We start from the raw sequence: 22,565 nt of genomic DNA, 5'->3' as shown, positions 1-22,565 counted from the left end.
CTATTTTCTTTTCATTTTCTTGATCATTTTTTAAAAATTGCTTTTAACTATAGCCGTGAGAATGAGAACGTAAGAAAATGTATGAATTTAATATTTATAAATGAATACAATTATTTGCTTTGGTAATATCCAGATCAATAAGAACAATAACTTAAAAAGAAGCAATATCTCCATTCAGTGTGAAATGAGACTTACCTATTATATACCAATTCTTCATCCGTGCAAAAGTAGTGATGGGTAACTGATATTTTAGGTCTTTTCTTTTCTTGAATAGTAGTAAAATAAAGGCGATCTACAAAAAAAGAAAGTGAAAATAAGCATTGCTTGGCAATTTTTACTGTTAACATTAAAAATGATAACATGTTAATACTTAATAGACGTTTGAAAGCATCGATTTAATGCATGCTTAATAAACAAGACTCAGTTGATTCCTTTTAGGAAGATATATATTATATGCCCAGATTAACGTGCGAACGTGATAAGAGTAACTTCTATTGGATTTGGGCCAACAAGATATATGTTGCAGAGAAAGGAGAAAATCTAGAAGGATTTCATAGATAGATCATACAGTTCAAAGTGAGAGAGGATAAATAATGTGAGAATAGAAAATTTCATTCCTTTATAACTCTTTACTATTAAAAATAGTAGGATTATTCAAATGATGCAAATAATCAGCATAATGAAGAAATTTCGAACTAAAAGTCTTAAAGGCTTTGATACTACCTCGCCTTAAAGTTTTAAAGACAATAATCTTAGACAAAAAATATGATGGCTTTGTGGTGATTTCGGCTTTAAGATCGTAACGTTATGAGTACAATACGCGATTACGTAGAAAATACGTCGTGTGTATGAGCAGTATATTAGTACACAAATTAGTCAAGAAGGAATATATTTTCGGCTTGCCGTATGGAATTTTTAAAAAATGTAGATAATAAAACTAACTCAACATTGATTTAACTAAAAATTTGTATTCATGTCAGCTAACGCGATCAGTCTCATATTTTACACTATGCAATATTTTTAACTTTTGATCATATTAAAATGATCAATACTTGAGATTATAATCAAGCACTTAGAAACCAAACTTCGCTCGGCAGTTTTTTTTTTTTTTTTTTTTTTTGGTAAAATCGTGGAGTTTTTTTGTGTGTGAAAATATTCAGATACGAATTAGATACTGATTACTTATGAATACTTCTCAATCTTACCTATATCAGAATCAGTCATTTAAATAAAGAAAAATTATGAGTTCACTTAGTTTAACATTTTATTCGAATCGGTTAACACAATACTTGCATTGCTGCTGTTGGATGTGAGCCGAACGTATTCGTATTCGAATAACATCATATGCCGCCATCTCGCAAAAGTTTGAAGTACCAGTAGGTTATCATCCTATAGCAACAATGCAAGTACCATAAAAATTTACGAGGTGGCGCTCTATGACATTGCCAGCATGAGAGCAGATAGAAAAGGACTCTAATAGTTATAAAAAAATGGGTGGGGTATAAAATCGCGTTTTTTTCTATGAAAGACACTCTTATCGATAAACTTAAAACGCAAAACCTTATCTAAATATAAAATTTGATCCAAATCATTAGAGCTTTTTACGAGATACACGCAAAAATTCGTTTAAAGTTATAAGATTTAAGATATACCTACAATAGATATTTTAAAAAAAGTTTATGGATATTTTTCCTTCGAAAATATGCTAATATTTGCTTATAAAGGAGAATTATATCACTGCGTTAGGTTCTTCTTGTTTGTTTGTTCAAGTCAGAAATGAAAGTATTATTTTGTTTTTTCAGGTCAGAAATGAAAGTATTATGCAATATGCTAATTTGTTACGATAACTTTGAAACTTCTCGACATATAAAGGCTATCAACAGTAGACAGTTTAATCAGTTTCATAGCTACCTACTTTAATAGTAGGTAGTTTAATCAGTTTGCTAGCTGGTTTTTTAAACAGTAGGCAGCTTAAAAAGCTTATTAAATGCATACTTCAACAGTAGGCAGTCTTAATCAGTTAATTCATTTTAAACATACGAATATACATTTAATATGTTGTTTATAAAAGGTGGCCATTAATATATCAGACTTTTTCATCCTCGCTGCTAAATATCAAGATTGAAATTTCTCTGCTACGCACATCTTATTTATATTTATCATGTACCGAGAATTATAAGGCAATATAAAATTAATTGCATTTTTCTGAGTTTATAAAATACGTACAACCATATAAATTCCTCACAACTTTTACGAAAATAATTACTACACATTGAATTGAAATTATTTTAACTGTTTGTAGTACTACTATAGTGAAATAAAATGTAACAAAAAAAGCTTTTATTATAGTTTTAGTTATCTAATATCAGCTTCTGAAACAACCTGAGAGACAACCTGAGATATCTTGAAATTGGCCTTGTAATTATGAACCATACAATGGCAATGTTTGAGCTAGCACATCTTTTAAAATCTTCAGTTAAATCACTCATACTAAAGTCCTATTCCCATGGCCCGTGTGCGCCTTTTGTCCGGTGCATTGTACCCTTTTTCCCCTCATTTGTGGTTATCCGGGACTCTTTGATATTTATTCATTTCTCAGACAATTTGTGGAAAATTCCCGACTGTTGTCCACAGGCGAGAGTGGTCTTACAATGGGTCAAGTCCCTCGGGGGGGGGGGGCTCGAAATGAAGATGAGATGCTTCCGGCATGGTGGTTGGATCTCACCACCCTGGAAGATACACAAATGGGTGGGGGATCTGACTCCTCCCATCAATGACGGGACGTACTTCCTTCGGGGAGGGTTGTACCGTGGCCGGTGATGGCCCTTATGACTCAACCATAGTTTCCACCAGTGTTGCTGTTGCGGCTGCCCGGTCATTCAGCCTTATGGTTTAAATACGTGTGCCTTCGTGGCGGGTCGGAAAGTCAGTTGGTTGACTTACAATGGGTCAGATACTTCTTTCGGGAAGAGTTGCACTGTGGCCGGTGATGGCCCTTAGACTCAACGACAATTCAAGCCAGTGTTGCGGTTGCAACGGTTCGGTCATTCCGTTTTCTTTATATGTGTGCCTTCGAACAGTCAGTGATATGACTTACAATGAGCAGAATCAATCCCGGGGAGAGGAAGGAGCACCTCGAAATGAGGATGAGAAGATTCCGACATGGTGGCTGGTTCTCACCACCATGTCGGAATATGAAGAGTATACGAAAAGGTGGGGGATCTGGCTCCTCCCATCGATGACGGAACGTACTTCCTTAGGGAAGGGTTGTACCGTGGCCGGTGATGGCCCTTAGGACTCAACCACAGTTCCCGCCAGTGTTGCTGTTCCGGTTATCCTGTATTACTTATCCGTGTGCCTTCGGGCGGGTCGTAAAGACAGTGATATGACTTACAATGGGTCAGTTGGCATATTTACGACCATACCCGTAAAGGAAATGGTCCATGGGAACGGGTCTTAAGACAGCAATGGCGGATTTAAGTACTTCACAACCATAAGCAGTCCACAGTTATAAGATCCCTCTTTCAATCAAATGGACAAATTAATTTCAAATTTCAACATATTTTTAACATGTTAATGGTTTATTTTAGATTAATCTTTTTTTTAATTCATTAACTTTGCGAAAATACATTTGTCTCCATTTATTTATTAAGACTCCAGACAACCAGACATCCACATTCCGATGCAACATTACCGAAGCAGATGTTCGATGTTTATAAATATCCCAATTTCAAAATGAACTTAATGACACATATAGAAACCAGATCAATTATAATTGATAAGATTTTAATATTATCTTAATATTGTGTAATCTATTGAATTTGTGCATTTTGTTCATTTATTTATTTAGCAATTGTGAAAAAAAAGTTTTTAAATCTATTTACTTGCAGCCCTCTCACAGTCTAGCAGTTTATGGCAACTACCTAATGTTTCTAGCTGAGTTGGAAATCCGCCACTGTAAGTGAGAGATGGAATTTCACTAGAAGGAATTAATGTGCAACAGGCACACATGCATCAGTATCATTGTAAATCTTATCTTTAATTTCGATCCTCAGGTCCGTAACTGTGACTTTGCAACCAGGCCATCATGATCTTTATGGAAAAAACATTTTGCAGAAAAAAGAATAATGATGATATTCCAGAAACATTTGGTAAAGAAGAGACGATTCTATTGAATTTTTATGATGATTCTATTTGAATTAAATACATTACGTCTGACTAATAGCAGGCCATAAAAGTATTGTCAGATAAGTTGCACAAAAAATATAACACAAAACAAAGACGCCAGCAAAGTGTTGCCCCGCCAGATTTAAAAGAGTTAAACAAAGAAAGACGATACATCTTCAAGACACAAGGCGGTGATATATAAAAGCTATAACCTTGAAATATGGAAATGAATTGCAAAGGTGATTTAACGCGATATCGTAAATCAAAGTGTTAATGAGTACAGTCAAAAAACATCTGAAGCATTTTCATTTGAATGAACTAACTCAATGTAGATGGTAAGTCTTCCAATTGTATTAAATATTATATTCCAATTAATATATTATATATTTTAAATTATTATATTAATATATTATATATTTATATATTATACAATATATTTTTTAAAAAAATATCCGTCTGAGCCAGCAAAACGACAGCAGAAATAGAAACGACGTCCACACTGAAACACAGAAAATGTTTTAAGAGGAAGAAAATAATGAGGTCAATTTTGGAGATACTTTTATAAAATAACAACTCAATTATGCATGTCGTTTAACTCCTATTTACTATTCAGTGTGCTGTAATGTAATATTGTAATGTTATGCTCGTTCTTTTAATGTATATCATGTGAACAGGAATTATCATAATGACACAATTAAAAAATTATTATTTAACAAAATTTTCCTCCTAAATCTTAATTTAATTCAATTAATGATAGCCACAAGTTTTTAATTTTATTAGCATTCCGTTTTGAAGGAATACTATGACAATTTTGGACAAATCTTGCTATTTTGAGCTGTAATGCGACGACGAGGAAGACTTCTGTGCTGGCCCCACTTCTTCAAGCTTTCGTACCTAGCCAGTGGAATAATATTCGCCTTTGGCGCTTACACGGTGGTTCTTCCGAGGAACAGAGTTTCGAAATTGGAAATCTTTAGCCTCGAATTTGAAACCTTATCATCAGATTACTGCAGCCAAAAATTAAAGCAAATTTATATATCAAAGCGAAAACGACGTCATTTAACTAACCAACATTATTTTACATGAAAATGTCTTAAAAAACATATAATTTACCCATTTTAAATACCATATAATTTATCCATTTATTTATTTAGTTTCAATTGTAGTTAAATAATATGAAACAACAGTAACTGCGCATGTTATCAAACATCCAGCACTTCGCCATGCACTGTGTTATGATAGCACACACTTCACACCTTTATAAGGTGCACATAGGTTTCAAAATTAAACTGGCGCTACAGTGTTTACGCACTTCACGAGGATAGGATTAGTCGTCTCCATTATATCAACAATGGAACTCAAATTAAATAAGTTCGATGACTGAAATTATGAAAACTGCTTACGCTTTATTTATAACATTTTGCTCAGCTGCCTTCTACATATTCCATGTTATAAATCTTAATTATGGGATCAATAATTGTACAAGTGGTGTAAGAAAAATGCATCACACCGATATTACTTTGGAGCCTATTTCTTATCTCTCATTTACTGCTGGTATTATGTTGATACAATACAAACTGCAATTGAGAATCTTCTCTCATTAAGCGAGAATGTTATCTTGTGAAATGACCGCAATACAGTCAGTTAAGTGACAAATTAACTCACTACGGTTAAATGCGTTTTAAATTGTAAATGCCATTTTAAAATTCTCTTCGATATTTTTTCACATACTTGCAAATTTTGGCGCGCGTTTTGTTTTCAATTTTGCCATATAAAATGAAGAGAATATGTATGCATTTTCGGACATTGAACAAGTTATAATAAATCTGATACCATTTATTTAAAAATAAACCACAAACTGAATTTCATTTAACTAATTCGTTGCGATTTCCATTTATTATTTTTGAGCCTACAGATAAACTAACAGTCTTCATTTCCTTAGGCGAACAGGTGATGCGCAAACAGAAATACTAAATTATCTTTATCGGACAAATCTCGAGGTCGAATTTTTTTAGGATTACAATACCTTCTCCTTCTATACTTCATAAACATCAAAATAAAGCCGAATCATTTTCCTTTTATTTAAATCTGTAAACTCTAAAACATGTAAATTCTTGTAAGATTTACAAAAATATGAAAATAAAGAATTTAATTTAACTCTAATATTTACGAAAGTAAAAAAAATCTCAGAATTCCATTTATAAAGATCTTTTATATTAAATAAATACTTTTAGCTTTGAAAAATCAAACCATACTTATTGAAGTCAATCAATGTCTTAAATATATTGCCATAATATATTTGCTAAAGTGACTTTAATACTGATTTAATACATAATATATTTAAAGCTTCAATACAAATGATCAACATTTTGATACGTATGTTTAAAAGAGTCTATATTAATAAATTAATACATTTTATAATGTACTTTATATATATAATAAATCCTCGTTATCCGTGGTTTTTATTCCTAAAATGTTAATAAATTCTCGATTATCCGCAGCTGTTAATGTCAAAATTTTAATAAATCCTCGATTATCCGTGATTGTCAATCCCAAAATGTTAATAAATCGTCGATTACCCATGGCTGTTAATTCCAAAATTTTAATAAAGCCTTTATTATAAGTGATTGTTAATCCCAAAATGTTAATAAATCATCGATTATCAGTGGTTGATAATCTCAAAATGTTGTAAACAATAATTTCAATCACAAAACGAAAAGTTTTAATGCACAAAAAATATTTTTGCATGTGTGTGTAAAAAAAAAGAAAAAAAAAACGCATGATTACAGAAATATACTTTTTATTAAATCATAACTATAAATGTGTACGTTTTCTCTACTGAAAATAAGATTACAGAAAGTAAATTTTTGTAATAAGGATTTCAATAGCATTTCTGTATCTTGATTTGTATTATTTTTCACTCATCTTGTAGATTATCGGCTGATAATCAGGAGCTATAACAATGTGCGCATGTGTGTGGAATGAATTATATTACTATCTCAATACAGTAGCAACCAATAGAAATTATGAAAACTACGATTTAAAATCATTTAATAAAAGAGAGAGAAACAGGAAAGAACAGAATTTTTACTACACGATCTGAAACACTGTGAAACAACTTAAAATATGTTAAAAGATAGTGATAATTTTCTAAATTAATCTGTCAACAGAGTCTAAATGCAAAAAATTATGAATAATAAATTGTTATCAAAATTATACGGTGATATGAAAAATATCAGCAGATATTAATAGGTTTTCAGATTTAGTTTCTAGAATATCGTTATTCAAATTAATATTCAGAAAATAACTTTTCTTATTATTGACATAAAACTAAACTAGTTTCAAATTATAGGTTAGTAAATCGTATTTCGAATGCATAGTAAAAGTAATGGCATCATTTATCATACATAAATAAATAAGTTATTGACTGAAATGGATACAATATCGTTGCAAATCATTTAAAGCAACAGCTTGAAAGATTTATTTAAATATTTTTTTGGACCTAAGACTAAAAAAAAAAAAGGAAAGGAAAAGAAAAGAAAGGAAAAAGAAAAGGAACTTAATAATAAATACGGCAACTCTTATGATCTCTCGTTCTAAATCCTGCCTTTTCGAACTGAAGGGCTCAATCATTGAATTTTTTCAAACATGAATTGAAAGTTTTCTATCATTAAATCTGAAAATCTCTAAATGTAATTTAAATTTTAATATGAAAAGGAAAATATGATAGACTGTAACACAATAAAAACATCGAATGCATTATCTTTTAAATTGTTTTTTTTTATTTAACTGCCAATATCAAATCAGTTATATCAGAACTTGAGAAAATATCGTTTGCAAACGACTTAAAATAATACAAAAAAATCCTTTTTATAACGTTATAAATATATTTTTCAGAAAATCTTATTAATAATTTTAAAAATAACATTAATTTATTCACATTTCTATTAACAAAAAAATGTAAAATAAAAAAAAATAAAAAAATCGCTTAAATAACTTTTTAAAATACGGTCGCTAAAGAGGATTCGCGCATAGTCAGTGTGGCTCAGAGGTAAAGTACGCGCTTGCGGAGTACAAGGTCGTGGGCTGGAATCCCAGCCAAGTCCTATTAATTTAAAGGTTGAACTTTAATTTTAATTTCTTATCATTTGTTAATGTTCTAGAACTTTCTATAATCTTATTTATAATTCTAGTTTATTCTGTAAAGGTATAAATTCTGAGTTCCACAAGTAGTGGGATCAGTTCTTCGCCTGCATGTTACGAGTTGTTAAACTAATAAGCTTGATATAGTGTTACTTTGTGGCTTATTATTCTTTGCATCTTCGTGACAATACTATTTTATTCACATTTTGAATAACAAAAAGATATAAAACAAAAAAAAAGTTACATTTAATATTTGATAGCTCTTCTTTAACATTAGAGAAGCGTTGAATCCTTCAAGATTATTAGTTTAATGCATATTTGAAATTTATGAAAGCGAATTTTGACAATTTAAATTTTATATAAAAATATTACTGAATATAATACATATTAAAAATTCATTATTTAGTTTTAAAGAAATCATAAACATTTAAACGTACCCCAAAATAATTAATCTAAATTTTGTTTTACTGCATACCCCCAAAGTATTTCTTTAAAAAATACAATGACAAAATGGGATTTTTTATTGCAAAAATTAAAGTTACTAATTTTTGAAAAGAACAGTTAAAAATAATAAACTCATCCTCCATAAAATAAATATCGTTTGCGTTTTTTCCCCTGAAAAAATCAGTTGTTTGCATAGTAATAAATTTAATCATATTTATCTAATGTCAAATTAAAAAGAATATAAATAACCTCATATTACGTTTCATATTATTAAACGTAATAAATAATAAAACATAGTAAATAAAATCTTTAAACTTTCTTGTTAATTTTAAATAAAATAGAAGTTACGTATAATAGAATTTACGTTTTATTCATACGTTTACGAGAATCAAGTTACGTTTTCCTCTTTTGATCCTAGAATAAATTGTCGATGCGTAATCTAATTCATTTTGTTACTTCAAAACAATAGAATGTAACGAAATTCTGTTTTAATCAACCTTAACAAAAAAAGGGTAAAGATTTTATTTATTAAGTTACATAACTAGTTTTAAAGCTTTGATATGAAAAGGAAATAAGTATTAAACTAAGAAAGCATTACTAAATTTTACCATAAATTCTGTTTATTTTTTACTTCTGAAAAATGCAAAAAATTTTCTGTTATTTTCAAAAGGATAGGAGAGTTTTCAACATAACATCAACTATTTAAGAAAATTAGGCCTTTTTTAATTTTAGAATCTGTATTCGTTCAGATTTATTTAACTAAAATGCTTTTTACAGTTTTAAAAACATTCAATTAATTATCTTTTATTTCTTTTTGTTTAAAAAAGAATGACAAACGATAAAACTCTACAATTCACAACAATTTCAAAATTTCTACTTGATATTTTCCATCATATTGATATTCTTCTTTTTGTTTTCATTTATATTATCTTTAAATTGCTAAAACTAATTTAAAAGATTAGAATTTCTACTGAATGGACGTCTTTTCGCATACAGTTAAGAAATATAATTTTTCTCGCCAAATTCGCCTTATTTCGGCATGAAAGAGATCAAAATATTTCACAAAATACTGCATAAACTGGCTTCTAAAAATCAATCATTCTAGAAACTTAAAGCATTCTCCAACGATAAATTGTCAAAGAAATGGACTTCCATTGAGAGTTTTGCATGGGTGACAGAAAGTCGGCTGAACACTTCGGATTAATTTTCATATTTCCTTCATTTATCTTTTGTAAGTGGCACCGAATATATTTGCTTCCAGAATCTCATTTAAATTCTTATTTATACAACAAAACCCGAAGGATCATATATAAAAGATGGAAAATAACAATTCTTTGAGAATGAATTGAAATATCAAGAACATTTCTAATTTGTCTTAATTTATCAAATATTTGCAGACAATATTTGTAAAGGGTGTCCCATAATTAATGCAAGATTTGAATTTGTCGCCATTCGTGCAGTAAACTGTTGGCAACCCTGTTAAAGAAAACAATATAGTAGCCGATAGTTTAGGGTTAGTAAAAAATGGAGCATTACATGATTGAGCAACGTGTTTTCATTGTTGAACAACTTAAAAGAAACAATGAAAGTGTTACGGCCACAGTTCAAAAATTTCGAGTGTTGGCCCCCTAGATCGCGTGATTTAACACCATTGGATTTCTTTTGATGGGATTTATTTGAAGTCAAAGGTCTACGCCAACAAGCCCACAAGCACGCGTGCATTGAAGGAGGAAATTCAAAGCTGCATCACCGAAATTCAGTCACATTAATGCAAAATGGTCATGGAAAATTTCAACAAAAGAGCGTGTATGTGCCAGGAAAGCTGTGTAGGCCATTTGCCCTTTGTATCACAATTTTGTGTGCTTTAAGATTCAACAAAAATATAACAAAGAAAAAAACTGTGTTTTTTTTATTTAATTCAAATATTGGGTTAGCCCGTTGTTCTATCCTGTAATGCTCCATTTTTAGAAACTCCAAACTATCAGCAGTCAAATGGTTTTTTTCAATAGGGTTGCCAACACTTTACTGCACGAATGGTGGCAAATTGAAATCTTACATTAATTTTGGAACACCCTTTAGTATTTTATTCAGGTGTCGTCCTCGTCATCTGACCGCGGTTCAAAATTACCAGGTCCATCCCAAAATAGCCCTAGTGTTGCTTTACAACGGGACGTTAATATAACTAAACTAAACCAAACTAAACTTAGTATTTTATTACTCTGTAGTTACTGCTGCGTTCAGTGGTGGCGGGGTGGTCGGCTGTACGCAAGTATTTTATTACAATTAACAATATTTGCAGACTAATTAAACAAAAGACACTGAAAATAATCCTTTTTATAGGAAATAGTTTAGAAATTTAATTTATAATTTTGAAATTTAAATGTAGTCTAAATTTTGGTGTAAATAAAATCTAGTGCACAAAAGTAGGAAAATACATTACAGGATATATTCTACTTAAACATTGAGTTTTATACCATTTATCAAAACATAAGTTTATCGTCTGATTAATATTGTCATAAAAAGTTCACAACTAATATGTTGAAAGATTTTTGAATTAAATCCTGAATTTTAGTCCATTACACAAATCACAAGATTTGTTTTAAACAATGTTCTTTAACATTATCACTAAGTTTCAGAAAAGTTTCAAAAGATTGCCCACGCAGACTAGACAGTACGAAAACTATGAACGACAGTGGAAAATCATAACCTCACATAATAAAATCACTCTTTACATTACAAACATCCGCAAATAACAAAAATTCCCAAACCGTCCCAACCCAAATTCAAAATCCCAAAATGTATAGACTTAGTAGGATTAAACGCATAATTTCCATGGGAGACATTTTGTTTACTATCTTTAAGCATATTAATTAATAGCTTAACAAGTTTAAACGATGGTAATATTAATATTTCTAAAACTACTCGAAAGTTAATACTCAACAATCCCTTTCTACATTAATCAATTTGGCATTACTTTAAGAATTGGCATTATGGATATCATATATTAACTGAAATATTTTTAAAACCAAAAAATAAAAACCACAGCTTGTGTTTAAACATCTGAATTTATAGCCCTATAAGTTAAAAAACAAACAAGTTGCTGTGTTTATCTTTCAAAATCCGCTTGAACAATGGAACCTGTGTTTGCCCAGTAACTGAAGAAGAGCAGTATAAATTTTCGAAGCGGATTTCGGTATCTCTTTTACGAAACACTTGAACCCTTTGAAGCCCTTTCTTTGCAGACACAGAGGTAGTATTCGGTTTCAGGCGGTGACTATGAGCTCTTTCCTCTCAGCAAACAATGAAAAGCTCATTTTACCAGGCTGAAAATAGCTACAAAGTTCTCCGTGATGAGATTGCCTTAGTTCGTTGCCTTCAAAGGCTCGCGTTTAATATATTGGTAATATTTCTCAGTTTAAAGTAGAAATTTGCTAGATGAAGACTGAAGAATACCTGCAATATTTAACATTTTAATTAATTTAAAGAAGTTTCTCTAACTATTGTGCATGTATTATTAATAGTACAATACATTATTCTGGTTTGGTAAAAAATGTTTATGCAAAAAATTCAATTGAATGCTTAAAAAATAAAATTAAATTAATATCCATTTATATTTTCTCGTATACGTAGTACTGGATCAGGGGTGATCGTTCTCTGATTCAAGTCTAAATTACGATCTGTGAATAAAATGCATGAATGAAGTTCACCCCGTAAAAAGGGTTGTGACGTGTGTGTAGCTAAAGTCTTACTCTTGGCCCTAGATGGCGCTACTGAAAAAAACAAGAGACACACCCTTGGCTTAAAATCACTGACTTCTAAAGTCAGTGGAGCTGTCTATGATAAGCACCATTAAAAACAACAATGTGACTAGACTGCTATTTTATTTTAATTTCAATATTTAGATCCATATACGTACATTGTACGTGTATATTTTTTCTATTTTTGACAGCGTCCTCACTGGTCATACGCTAGTTACAAGTATTATTAATCCTTATTTTTAGGTGATGGAATTTCGACTCGGAAGCAGCTGAAGGCCACTAGACTGAGAGAAGGCAGCAGACAGGTCAATTAAATATATTTATTTTTTTAGTTGCCGTATAAGTCAGCCATCTGACTCTCCAACCCGAAACGAAGTCACACTGATTTAAACCATAAAAACTGAAAGACCGGACCACCGCAACAGAAACATTGGCGGGAACTGTGGTTGAGTCCTAAGGGCCATCACCGGCCACGGTACAACCCTCCCCGAAGGATGTACGTGCCGTCATCGATGGGAGGAGTCAGATCCCCCACCTATTAGTGTACCCTCCAGGGTGGCGAGATCCAACCACCATGCCGGAAGCATCTCATCCTCATTCCGAGGTGCCCCCGGGGGGGATTAGTTGCCGTATAAAAAAGCAGATAAAAAATACATATGCTATGGATAAAAAATGTTAGGATAATATTATTAAGTATAATTGGTTAAGTTCTTTTATGCATCATTATGATTATTTAGTTTTTAGAATATTTATAAAAACCAAATATATACATCATAATATTAGATGCAAGCAATACCCCGACCTAGCCAGAAGCAAATAAAGATAACCGCATAGTCACAAAAGTAATTGCCAAGTAATAACTTTGCTCCATCCGTGCAACATAACTTCTAGAATGCAATTCGTTCATGCAATTATTAATTAGATAATTGCATATATTAGATATATTTTGTTCTTTGGCAGTTCATTCTGGGGGAGATTTACATAATCGCATATCTTCTTCAACTGTAGTATTCCAAACATAGCGAACAAAGACCTATCAAATGGTTAAATCAGAATCATTCATAGGTTCAAAACATTCCATGATAAACAGAAAGGGGACAGATTTCGATATCCTCATTATTCACAAGATTGCTCCATTGTTTCGATTCGTCGCGCGACAGTATCATTAAAGAATAGCAAAGATAATAATTTAGATATTACATATCACTGCAGGACATCACATCTTTAATGCAAAACTTTATCACTTTTCCCCTCAACTCCACTTTCTTTAGCAATATGATGACTGATTCGAAAAGACGCTTCAAGAAAAGTTCGGTTATCAGAAAATATAAAAATTGGAAAAAGAATTTTTTTTCTATTGAGTTTGCCACAACTGAGTACGAATTATTCCATGCATTTACTGATAAGATTGATATGATATGACTCTATATGCATTTTGAGTTTAGATGGGTGTAGGATACTGTTCATGATGGGGGGTTTTTTCCACAAGCAAAACTCCAAATGCACTAGGTCCATCTTCATTACTCGTTCATGTAAAACCTAATCGAAAACAGCTACTGTTATAGTCCGTCTTTTTCTACTGGCAGAAAAATACCATAGTTTGGAAATTTTATTAAGAATTATTAAAATTTAGTTTTCGGCTCCTGGTACAAAAGCATCATCTGCTGTTGAAGTTGTTATTGTTAATGTCATTTCCTGTTCATTTTTTCCCATTTGTTATTTCTAATTCTTTTCTTTCAAATTCTTATTTACTCTTCCAACCTAGAAGAAGGGTAAAAAAATTGGCGACATAAATGCCAATACTAAGTTGACAGTAAATTTTCTACATTGCAGACTTGTTTTAAAGAAAAAAAAATTCCTCACATTTTTGTTAAAAAAAAAAAGGTAATAAAAGAAAATGACAGAATGAAAAAGAACCAAGTGAAACTATAAGTAGAACTACGCTCAAGAAAACACGAAATGAAAAGGATGGAAAACAAAAACAATATTATTAAATCAATACCTTTTAAACTAAAATAAAAAATAAAAAAGCATTTCCATCAGTCTCTTGTTTATCCAATTGAAAGCGACAAATTTCGAACAGAATAATTTACGTCAATCTTCGATTTCCAAAATTCAGTTTTTTTTTTTTTTTTTTTGCTATCACTGGCGTTTCTGGTATTTAGGAAATTCTATGCCGGCGTCCTGGCATAGGGGTATCGCGTCTTTCCCGTGATCTTGGCGTCCTGGGTTCGAGTCCCGGTTTGGGCATGGTTGTTCTTCATCTGTTCTATCTGTGAGATGTGTGAATGTGCCCCCTGTAAAAAGGGGTTGTGCAAGCGAATGTGATGCACGAGTAGGTAAGACGTACTCTTGGCCCTAGTTGGCGCTACTAACAACAAGAGACTCTCCCTTGGCTTAAAATCTCTGACTTCGTCAGCGAGCTTGTCCATGGCAAGTGCCATTATAAACAACAACAGGAAATTCTATTTTTACCAATCGAAACATCCTTAAGAATATTTTGCGCACTTCTGAGTTCCACGGACCTCGTTTGAAGACTACTGTTCAAGTGCAACAAAATTTGGCAGAGACATATTTTCAAATTTTAATTGTATGCAAATTTTTAAAAAAAATTTTTGGCACTTTTGCATGCTACTTCTCTAATATTATTCTAAAATATTATTCTTCTAAAATATTATTTAAAAAAATGATTCTAAGCCATTTAAAAATTCAAAAAATTATTGCGTTATTGATATTAGAGAATTGCAATGCAATGTTTTCCTAAATTTCCAATTTTTGTAAAAAAAACAAACAATTAAGTCTAATTTCCAGCAATAGATTTTATTCTTGCAAATGAGAGTCAAACCGTTGCCATTGTTTCATCAAATACTTAATCGTGTGATTTTCTTCTATTGTTATTCTTCATATTGCAAGTTATATTATCGGGCATCTTTTATAGAATCGGGACTTTTGAGAAGTGCTAAGATCGTGCAACTGAATCTGCTTCTTCAAACTTTAGTCAAAAATCTTTGATATAGAAACAAAGACTCGGAAAGCTAAAGCTCCCAATTTTTTAAAAATAAACTTTCTATAAAGTTTTTTAAAAACTATATATGCTTCAATATATAGAACACAAACATTTCAAATATTTAAATCTATCTGCTTTTACTGCTGAAAAGAACTTTGAAAAGTTACATAAATACCGCACAGCGCCAATCCGGACTCTCTAATAATCCAATATTTTTAGAAGAGTGAATGCGGAACATTAATCTGAAAACAAGATACTACATATAGATTTCAATGAAAATTGAGGTAACAATAGGTTGCTGCTCCGATTTTGGATTATATTTTTATATTTTGTAACATTTATATATACTAGCCGCCTCTGAGGACAAGTTGATACGCCAGAATAAATGGTTGCTAAAAATTTCAGTTAAATATTTTGTGTAATTTGATTTTAATAGCTTCCCCAATAAAATAGTTTTAAACCTCACATTTTTATAGGCATACAACTTTTATTACTTCAAAAATCTTACACCATTCTGTTCATAAAAATTCATAAAGTATACTATGCGTTTTCTTAATTTACTGTGTATATCTTATACATTCAACTATATCACAGCAAAAAACAGTAGTATTTAGAAATGGGCGCACTTAAAAAATTTTCACTATTTCTTGATTCTGAAGTTAATCTCAATTGCATGTTCAACAAAATTTCAAAAACTTTACTAAAAGCATCTTTTATACTGAAACTTGCTCAACATCGAAAAAATAAGACTAATCTCTATATCTTGATCATTATCAATGGAAGAAAAATTAGGATGAAATATTAGTAACAATAATGTAAACGACTTGAGTTTCGCTTTGCCAAAGAAATGTTCTGCAAAACACACACAAAATAGCTTTTAAAAATTATTAAAAAATAGAAAAGAATTATATTTCAAGATATCGGCATCATGGGAAGGATAATTTTCAAAATGATTTAAAAATTATATTTGTTATAATATTTTCGGATGTAATCGCAGAAAAAACACCAAAATTTCGCTCTATTTTTAATAATTTTTTTAAAATCACATCGAAATACTTATTCCTATTCTTCAAAGAACAAATGTGCATCTCTAAATCAAGCATGTGTCTTACAGAGGGCAAATACACATCCATACATTCATCTTTATTATTAGTAGAGACTAGTCGTCTTTGATAACCAGCTGGTACTTCGGAAAAATTTCTTTATGTTTTATTTCAATGATATGATGTCGATAATTCGCTCAAAACATATTTTAATCATCAAACTGAGACAGAGTTTTAAATCGTGTTATTTTAATAGTCAAAAACCTGTCCAGTTTATTGTATATATGACCCTTGCTATAGATTCGAGTGCCATGGTATAAAAGCGCCATTAAAAAGTTAAATGTCAAGGTAATCAATTTCAAATTCCACGAGGGCTTTTGCGATAATATGGTTTCAAGTTTTGATTGTTCTAATAATTAGCACAAGTAATAAGCAGAATCATTCTTTGTTAGTTTTCAAAAGAGAAAGAAAATCATGTGATTAAATATTTGATAAAATAACAAAAACAGTTTGAATTTCATTCCAATAATGATATCAAAATTTAAAACATAAACAAAAAGTATTTTTAAAAATTTCCAAAATTTAGTAAAAATTTAATTAAACAGTCAATTAAGCTAACATCAGTAAAAAAGGCAATTATTTTAATTTTAAAATGGTATTAAAATCCTTTTGTAGTGAGATAATATATTTTAAAATTATCACAGGAAAATGCAAATCTTCCTTACTTTCTAATTAATTAAAATTTAACATTTTTAAATAGCTCTGAGGTCCTCAATATCACTCTTCAAAGTATACTGATACTATCCAAACTCGGTAACATTATATCAAACGGTTTGTTCAGTAGTAAGCCAAAACATCCAATCTCGTTTATTATTAATAGAGAAAGAGATATTATAATTTTCTATATAATTTGCATGTTTCATAATTAACATCTATCTCATTACTGCAATTCCTTTTTTTTTTAACTGAACCGTTACTAACCCAGCAATTTTGAGATCTGATATTTTCCGTATTATTGTGTAGGGAAGTGAAAAGATTGAAGATGAATATAAACGTTAAAATATTTACAATACTTCTTCAATAACAGTGGAACTAATAGCAAAAATAACATGACATACTATTTTAAATAGATACGAAATGAGATTTTCTTCGGAGATTATTAGTTTTCATTTGCTGTATTTGAATATGAAAACATTCCGGATCTATTTTAAATAACCTTTTCATCTAGTTATCTTCAATAGTATTGAGCAATCCAAAACTCCATTCTCAGTTACGATGGCTAACAAATCATGTTTGGAAAAAAAAAGTCTGTTTTACGCTGATTGCTTCTTTTTATTATCCAACGATGCGTGAAATAGGACGTTGTTTGCATTGAATATTATCACAGAGATATGGTTCCTGAGAATTATAATTAAGATCTTCACCCGTTATTGACCTTCATATTCATTTGAAGGTCAGTCACTTTTGAGGCTAAATTGAGAACGAAGAAATCAATGATTAAAAAAAAGCATACACTTCTCTTTTCTTTCTTCTTTTTTCCCGGTCAATATAATGGAACCTTTGTCACTAAAAAGAGTAATCTTTAACTGTGACAGATTCAGAGAAATTCAATACGAGAGAGAACTAGCCAATAAAGTCGATTTGATTTAGAAGTAAAAATTTGAAATGAATTATCGACCATAAAATATCTAAATTTAAAATTCAAATATTTGAAAGGGAGAATTTAATTTTCTCCCCAAATTACAGATTTAAACATTTAAAATGAGAAGTTAATCAAGATTTTCGATTGACAAAACGTAACAGTAACATGTCGTCATATTTAAGCTTTTTAAGCTGTATGCAAGAGATTTCAAAGCAGAATAACAATTAACCATAATGCAACCATAAATGTAATCTTATTACTTTACTTAAAAGAAAAAATATACTAATGATGCATTTAACGGCGGATTAACAAAATGTAAAGGAAATGTGTCGAAGTATATATCCTCTTGAAGATGTATGTGTGGTGCATATATTTCAGAGCAAACAAATAATTAATTTGTACAACCATAAACATACTTTTATTATTTTACTTAAAAGAAAAAATATATACCAATGATGCGTTTAACGGCAGATACTTAAAACTCACAATCAGAGTTGGATTAACAAATAAAGTAGATACTTGCTTTTGGGCTTCACAATTTTTAGAGGGCCTGAAGTTTCGATATTTTCGATAATTTTGGAGTATATCAATTTTACGCTTCCATTTAATTTACAAAGACTACGCACTTGAATTGATTCAAATTAAAATAAAGTATCGTTTAAATGTTAGAAACATTATACAAATAGTTCTAAATAATCATCTTTTGTAAATTTTATATTTTATTGCTTTTTAAAAAATCTTTAAAAAAATGTATTGATTCATGATTTCAAAAAGACTGATTCTATAATTAAATAATGTTTAGAATCTTACACTTTTTTGTTTACTATTTTGTTTGAAATCGTTTTTAAATTGGAATTTGAGCTTTTTTTTATATGCGAAATTCTAAAACCAACTCCCTTGAAACAGACCCTAATTAAAAAATTTATCGATTCTCAGAAATGGCTACTCAAAATTGCTTATATAGAAAATCTAGTTAGAGAATTAGAGCTGATGACAAAGTACAAAAATCAGTATGCCAATAATTTCTCTATAGAATTGAGTTTCTCTAACTGAGCTAAAGTTCCACTAAAATTAACGTATTAATGGTACAGTACATCAATTTTGGTGGTAATAATTTTACAAAATATATTTAAACGGGTTTTTAAAGTGAATTTTAAATGGCGGCATTTTTAACATCTTTTTTTATATTTTATTATTCAGTTACATTGTATTTTCCCGTTATAATATTCTTTCATGCTTTAGTTACTGGGATTGGTTAATATTGAAATGAGTTGCAGAATCTTCCAAAAATTTAGTTTGACAAATTGTAATGTTATTAGCTCATTTTTTTCCCTTATCTTGCACTCTGATAACTATTCAATGTTCTTTTTTGTTGTTGTTGTTGTGACTTATGGCCCTTTACAAGCCCGCTGACAGTTATCTGTTAGCGATTTAAGCCTAGTGAGCGTCTCTTGTTTTTTCAGTAGCGCCAACTAGGGCCAAGAGGACGACTTAGCTACTTCATGCGTCGCATTCGCTTGCATAACCCCTTTTTACAGGGGGGGGGGAATTCACACTCCTCACAGATAGAAAGCAGAAGAAGAATCATGCCCGAACTGGGACTCGATCAGATCATGGGGAAGACGCACTCTATGTTTTTTTCACACATAAATACAAAAGTAATATCACTGCATGCGTATTTACTTTATTTTTTTTTGTATTGTTCAACAGAAATTGTGTTAGTCTTTATAAACGAGAGTAAAGTATGCAAGAACCAGTGGGAGTGGTCCCCCTTCAGCTTTCTCGCATAAAAGTGTTATCCCAGAGAACGCATTGTGTGGCATTGGCGTACAATAGTTAGTAAATATTCATCTTTGGCGAGAATTTAGAATTTTAACTGAATCTATCGTGTAAACCTTGGCGAGGTTTCTTTTTTGGCGATTTATCCCTGATAGATTGTTAATAATATCAGAAAATCAAATCTGTATTTTAGATACATTTTTTTTCGACCGATTGGAACAAAAATTTGACACAAACTGCACTTGTAGTCATAAAATCCCTTACAAAATTTGATATATTTGTCATTGGATTATTAAATTATCGCGTTTACATGTTTATGAAAGTACAAACCGACAGAGGGTTAAACCCTTGTTGGATTTTGTTCAGTCCTTGAAAGGTGTCTACTACGTAGATGATAAATCAGTGTACTCAATTTCATCTATCTAGCTTTCTACAATTTCTAGTTATCGTGTTAACTTATAATCGAACAATTGGACAGACAGGCTTAAAGGAATTTGCTAAAAATTTGATAGAAATATACAAACGCAATGTAAAGATCGTACACCAAATTTCATCTGTCTAGCTTAAAAAATTTTTAAGCTAAATTTTTAATCTGTCTTTGTCGCAGACAGACAGACATTTTCCAAAAATGTGTTTTTCTAACTCAAGGACGTCTAAAAAGTGGAGATTCGTCAAACTCTCGATATATAGAATTTTTTGACGATTACAATATTTTCTCTATACTTCGTATACGAAAAAGAAAAAAAAATGGCTATTCTTATAGTCTGAAAATGCTGCTGCTATCGAACATTTGCTTTATTTAATCGCAAGTATTTCACTTTTTCTTGCCTCCGTTTCAGCGACTGACTTATGCTTGCTTTTATTCATTGTTAAATAGTATCCAGGTTGTTTTCTAAATTTTGGTTAGTTTTTAATTAATTAAATATACATTTTGAGCTTTGAAAAGTTAATAATTTTTTTTCTATCATCCTAAATGCAAAATTTGGTTAACTTCGACCATCTGTTCAAAAGGAGATGTGAAACATGCATATATAAATATAACCCAAACGACTAAATTATTCAAAATTAATTAATGATATCAAAATTTATGTAATGCGAGTAATAAATTTCACCATCCCCACTGTAGGCCACTTCAGATATGAAAACAAAAAACTCGCATTATAGCATCTCGCTTTCCTAGTGTATACAATAATAATGTTGGATTTAGTTACCTTCACTCTAATGACATATGTATCTGTATGACAAGGCTGGGCAATAATCGCGCCAGATAGGGACTTTAATGAATTCATCATACCATTCCATTTTAACTTTCATGGCGACAAGGTAATTTAGACTACCCCAGCGCTAAGGAAGAGCGAAGGTAACTAACTACTCCTTTGTGATTTCATCGGTCCCACAACTACAACCTACGAGTATTAATCGCATTTTAAATATAGTTCATTTTGGGTGTATAAAAACCAGGTAATGACATTTCATAATATAAAATTCTAAAAAATCTCAAGAAACCATGTCTCGCATATCAACAACATCCCAACCGTGTTATTAAAGTTCTAAAATACTAACTAACAATTTTCCCATTTTTTTTAAAGAAGTTATAATTTAGCAAGAATGAATTCTGAAATTTGTGAGCTTGTTTTGGGAAATTCCGATCTTGAGGGAATAATTAATGAAACCAAGGGAGAACAAAAAAAAGTCGTACAAAACGCAAAATGGACATTAGCATTGGAAAGGGAATGAATATTTAAAGAAAATGGAAATAAACGGGAGAATCAAATAACTGCTTGAAATTGAACACCAAGGAAATTTCTTTCTTTAGAATAATAGTTTGTAAATTAAAATACGATTCGCAATCTAGTTGAAATTGGCAAAAACAAACAAAAAAATCAAACGTGCATTTTAAATCTCGTTATACGACGCCGTGACCAGTCAGTAAGGCTCTCTTTCAGAAAGATAGTTTACAGATTCGAAATCTAAACTCGCAGAACCACCGTGTAAGTGATGTGGCGCAATATGAATCCGCTAAGGACGGTTGTGGCCCCATTTTTAAAATTCCCCTCCATTAATCCAAAGCAGAAGGCAGGCTTTTGGTTTTAAGAATGGAGATATAGGCGGTGTAATGCATTGTGCTCCCTTTAGTGTGGTGCAGATTTTAGGAGTGAGAGATGTCGGTCGATTCAGACGTTCGACAACTACTACGACAACAAAACTACGGCATTCGTCCAAAATAATAATATTGTTACTTCAAAATGTTAAATGTACCTAAAATGAACTTGAGCCTAATTCTCTGCACCACTGGGGCCACGGTAAACCGAAGGTTAGGTGTGGGCATCGGGATTGGGTTCCAGGTTCGACACCTGATTCCACCGAAAAACCGTCGTATAAGTGGGTCTGGTGCATGCTAACTCTCTCATGGTCAAATGCTCTTTTGCTAGTGTAGTGCGGAAGTTTAGAGAGGGTGGTACTAGTACTGTTGTCGTCCACGTCATCTGATCGCAGTTCAAAATTATATTCCTCTTATAACCGTACCATCCTTCCCCAGATAGCACCTCGTAATTGAGGAAGAGAAGCTTCTGGCATTGGTT

The 22,565-nt window shown here is 31.1% G+C and overlaps 1 protein-coding gene across 2 annotated transcripts in view; it reads right to left on the bottom strand.

Moving 5' to 3' along the window:
* LOC129965878 (dual specificity protein phosphatase CDC14C-like) overlaps positions 1-22,565 on the bottom strand; it is a 207,311-nt gene that overhangs the window by 129,052 nt on the left and 55,694 nt on the right. For both annotated transcript variants that reach the window (XM_056080128.1, XM_056080130.1), the window contains exon 2: positions 196-292. In XM_056080128.1, the coding sequence (XP_055936103.1) occupies positions 196-292 (97 nt within the window). The remainder of the gene's footprint in view (positions 1-195; positions 293-22,565) is intronic.

Source organism: Argiope bruennichi, chromosome 4, assembly GCF_947563725.1.
Source record: "Argiope bruennichi chromosome 4, qqArgBrue1.1, whole genome shotgun sequence".
Classification (NCBI taxonomy): domain Eukaryota; kingdom Metazoa; phylum Arthropoda; class Arachnida; order Araneae; family Araneidae; genus Argiope; species Argiope bruennichi.
The sequence above is the reverse complement of the archived record's forward strand: the minus strand, read 5'-3'. Positions and strand labels throughout refer to the sequence as shown.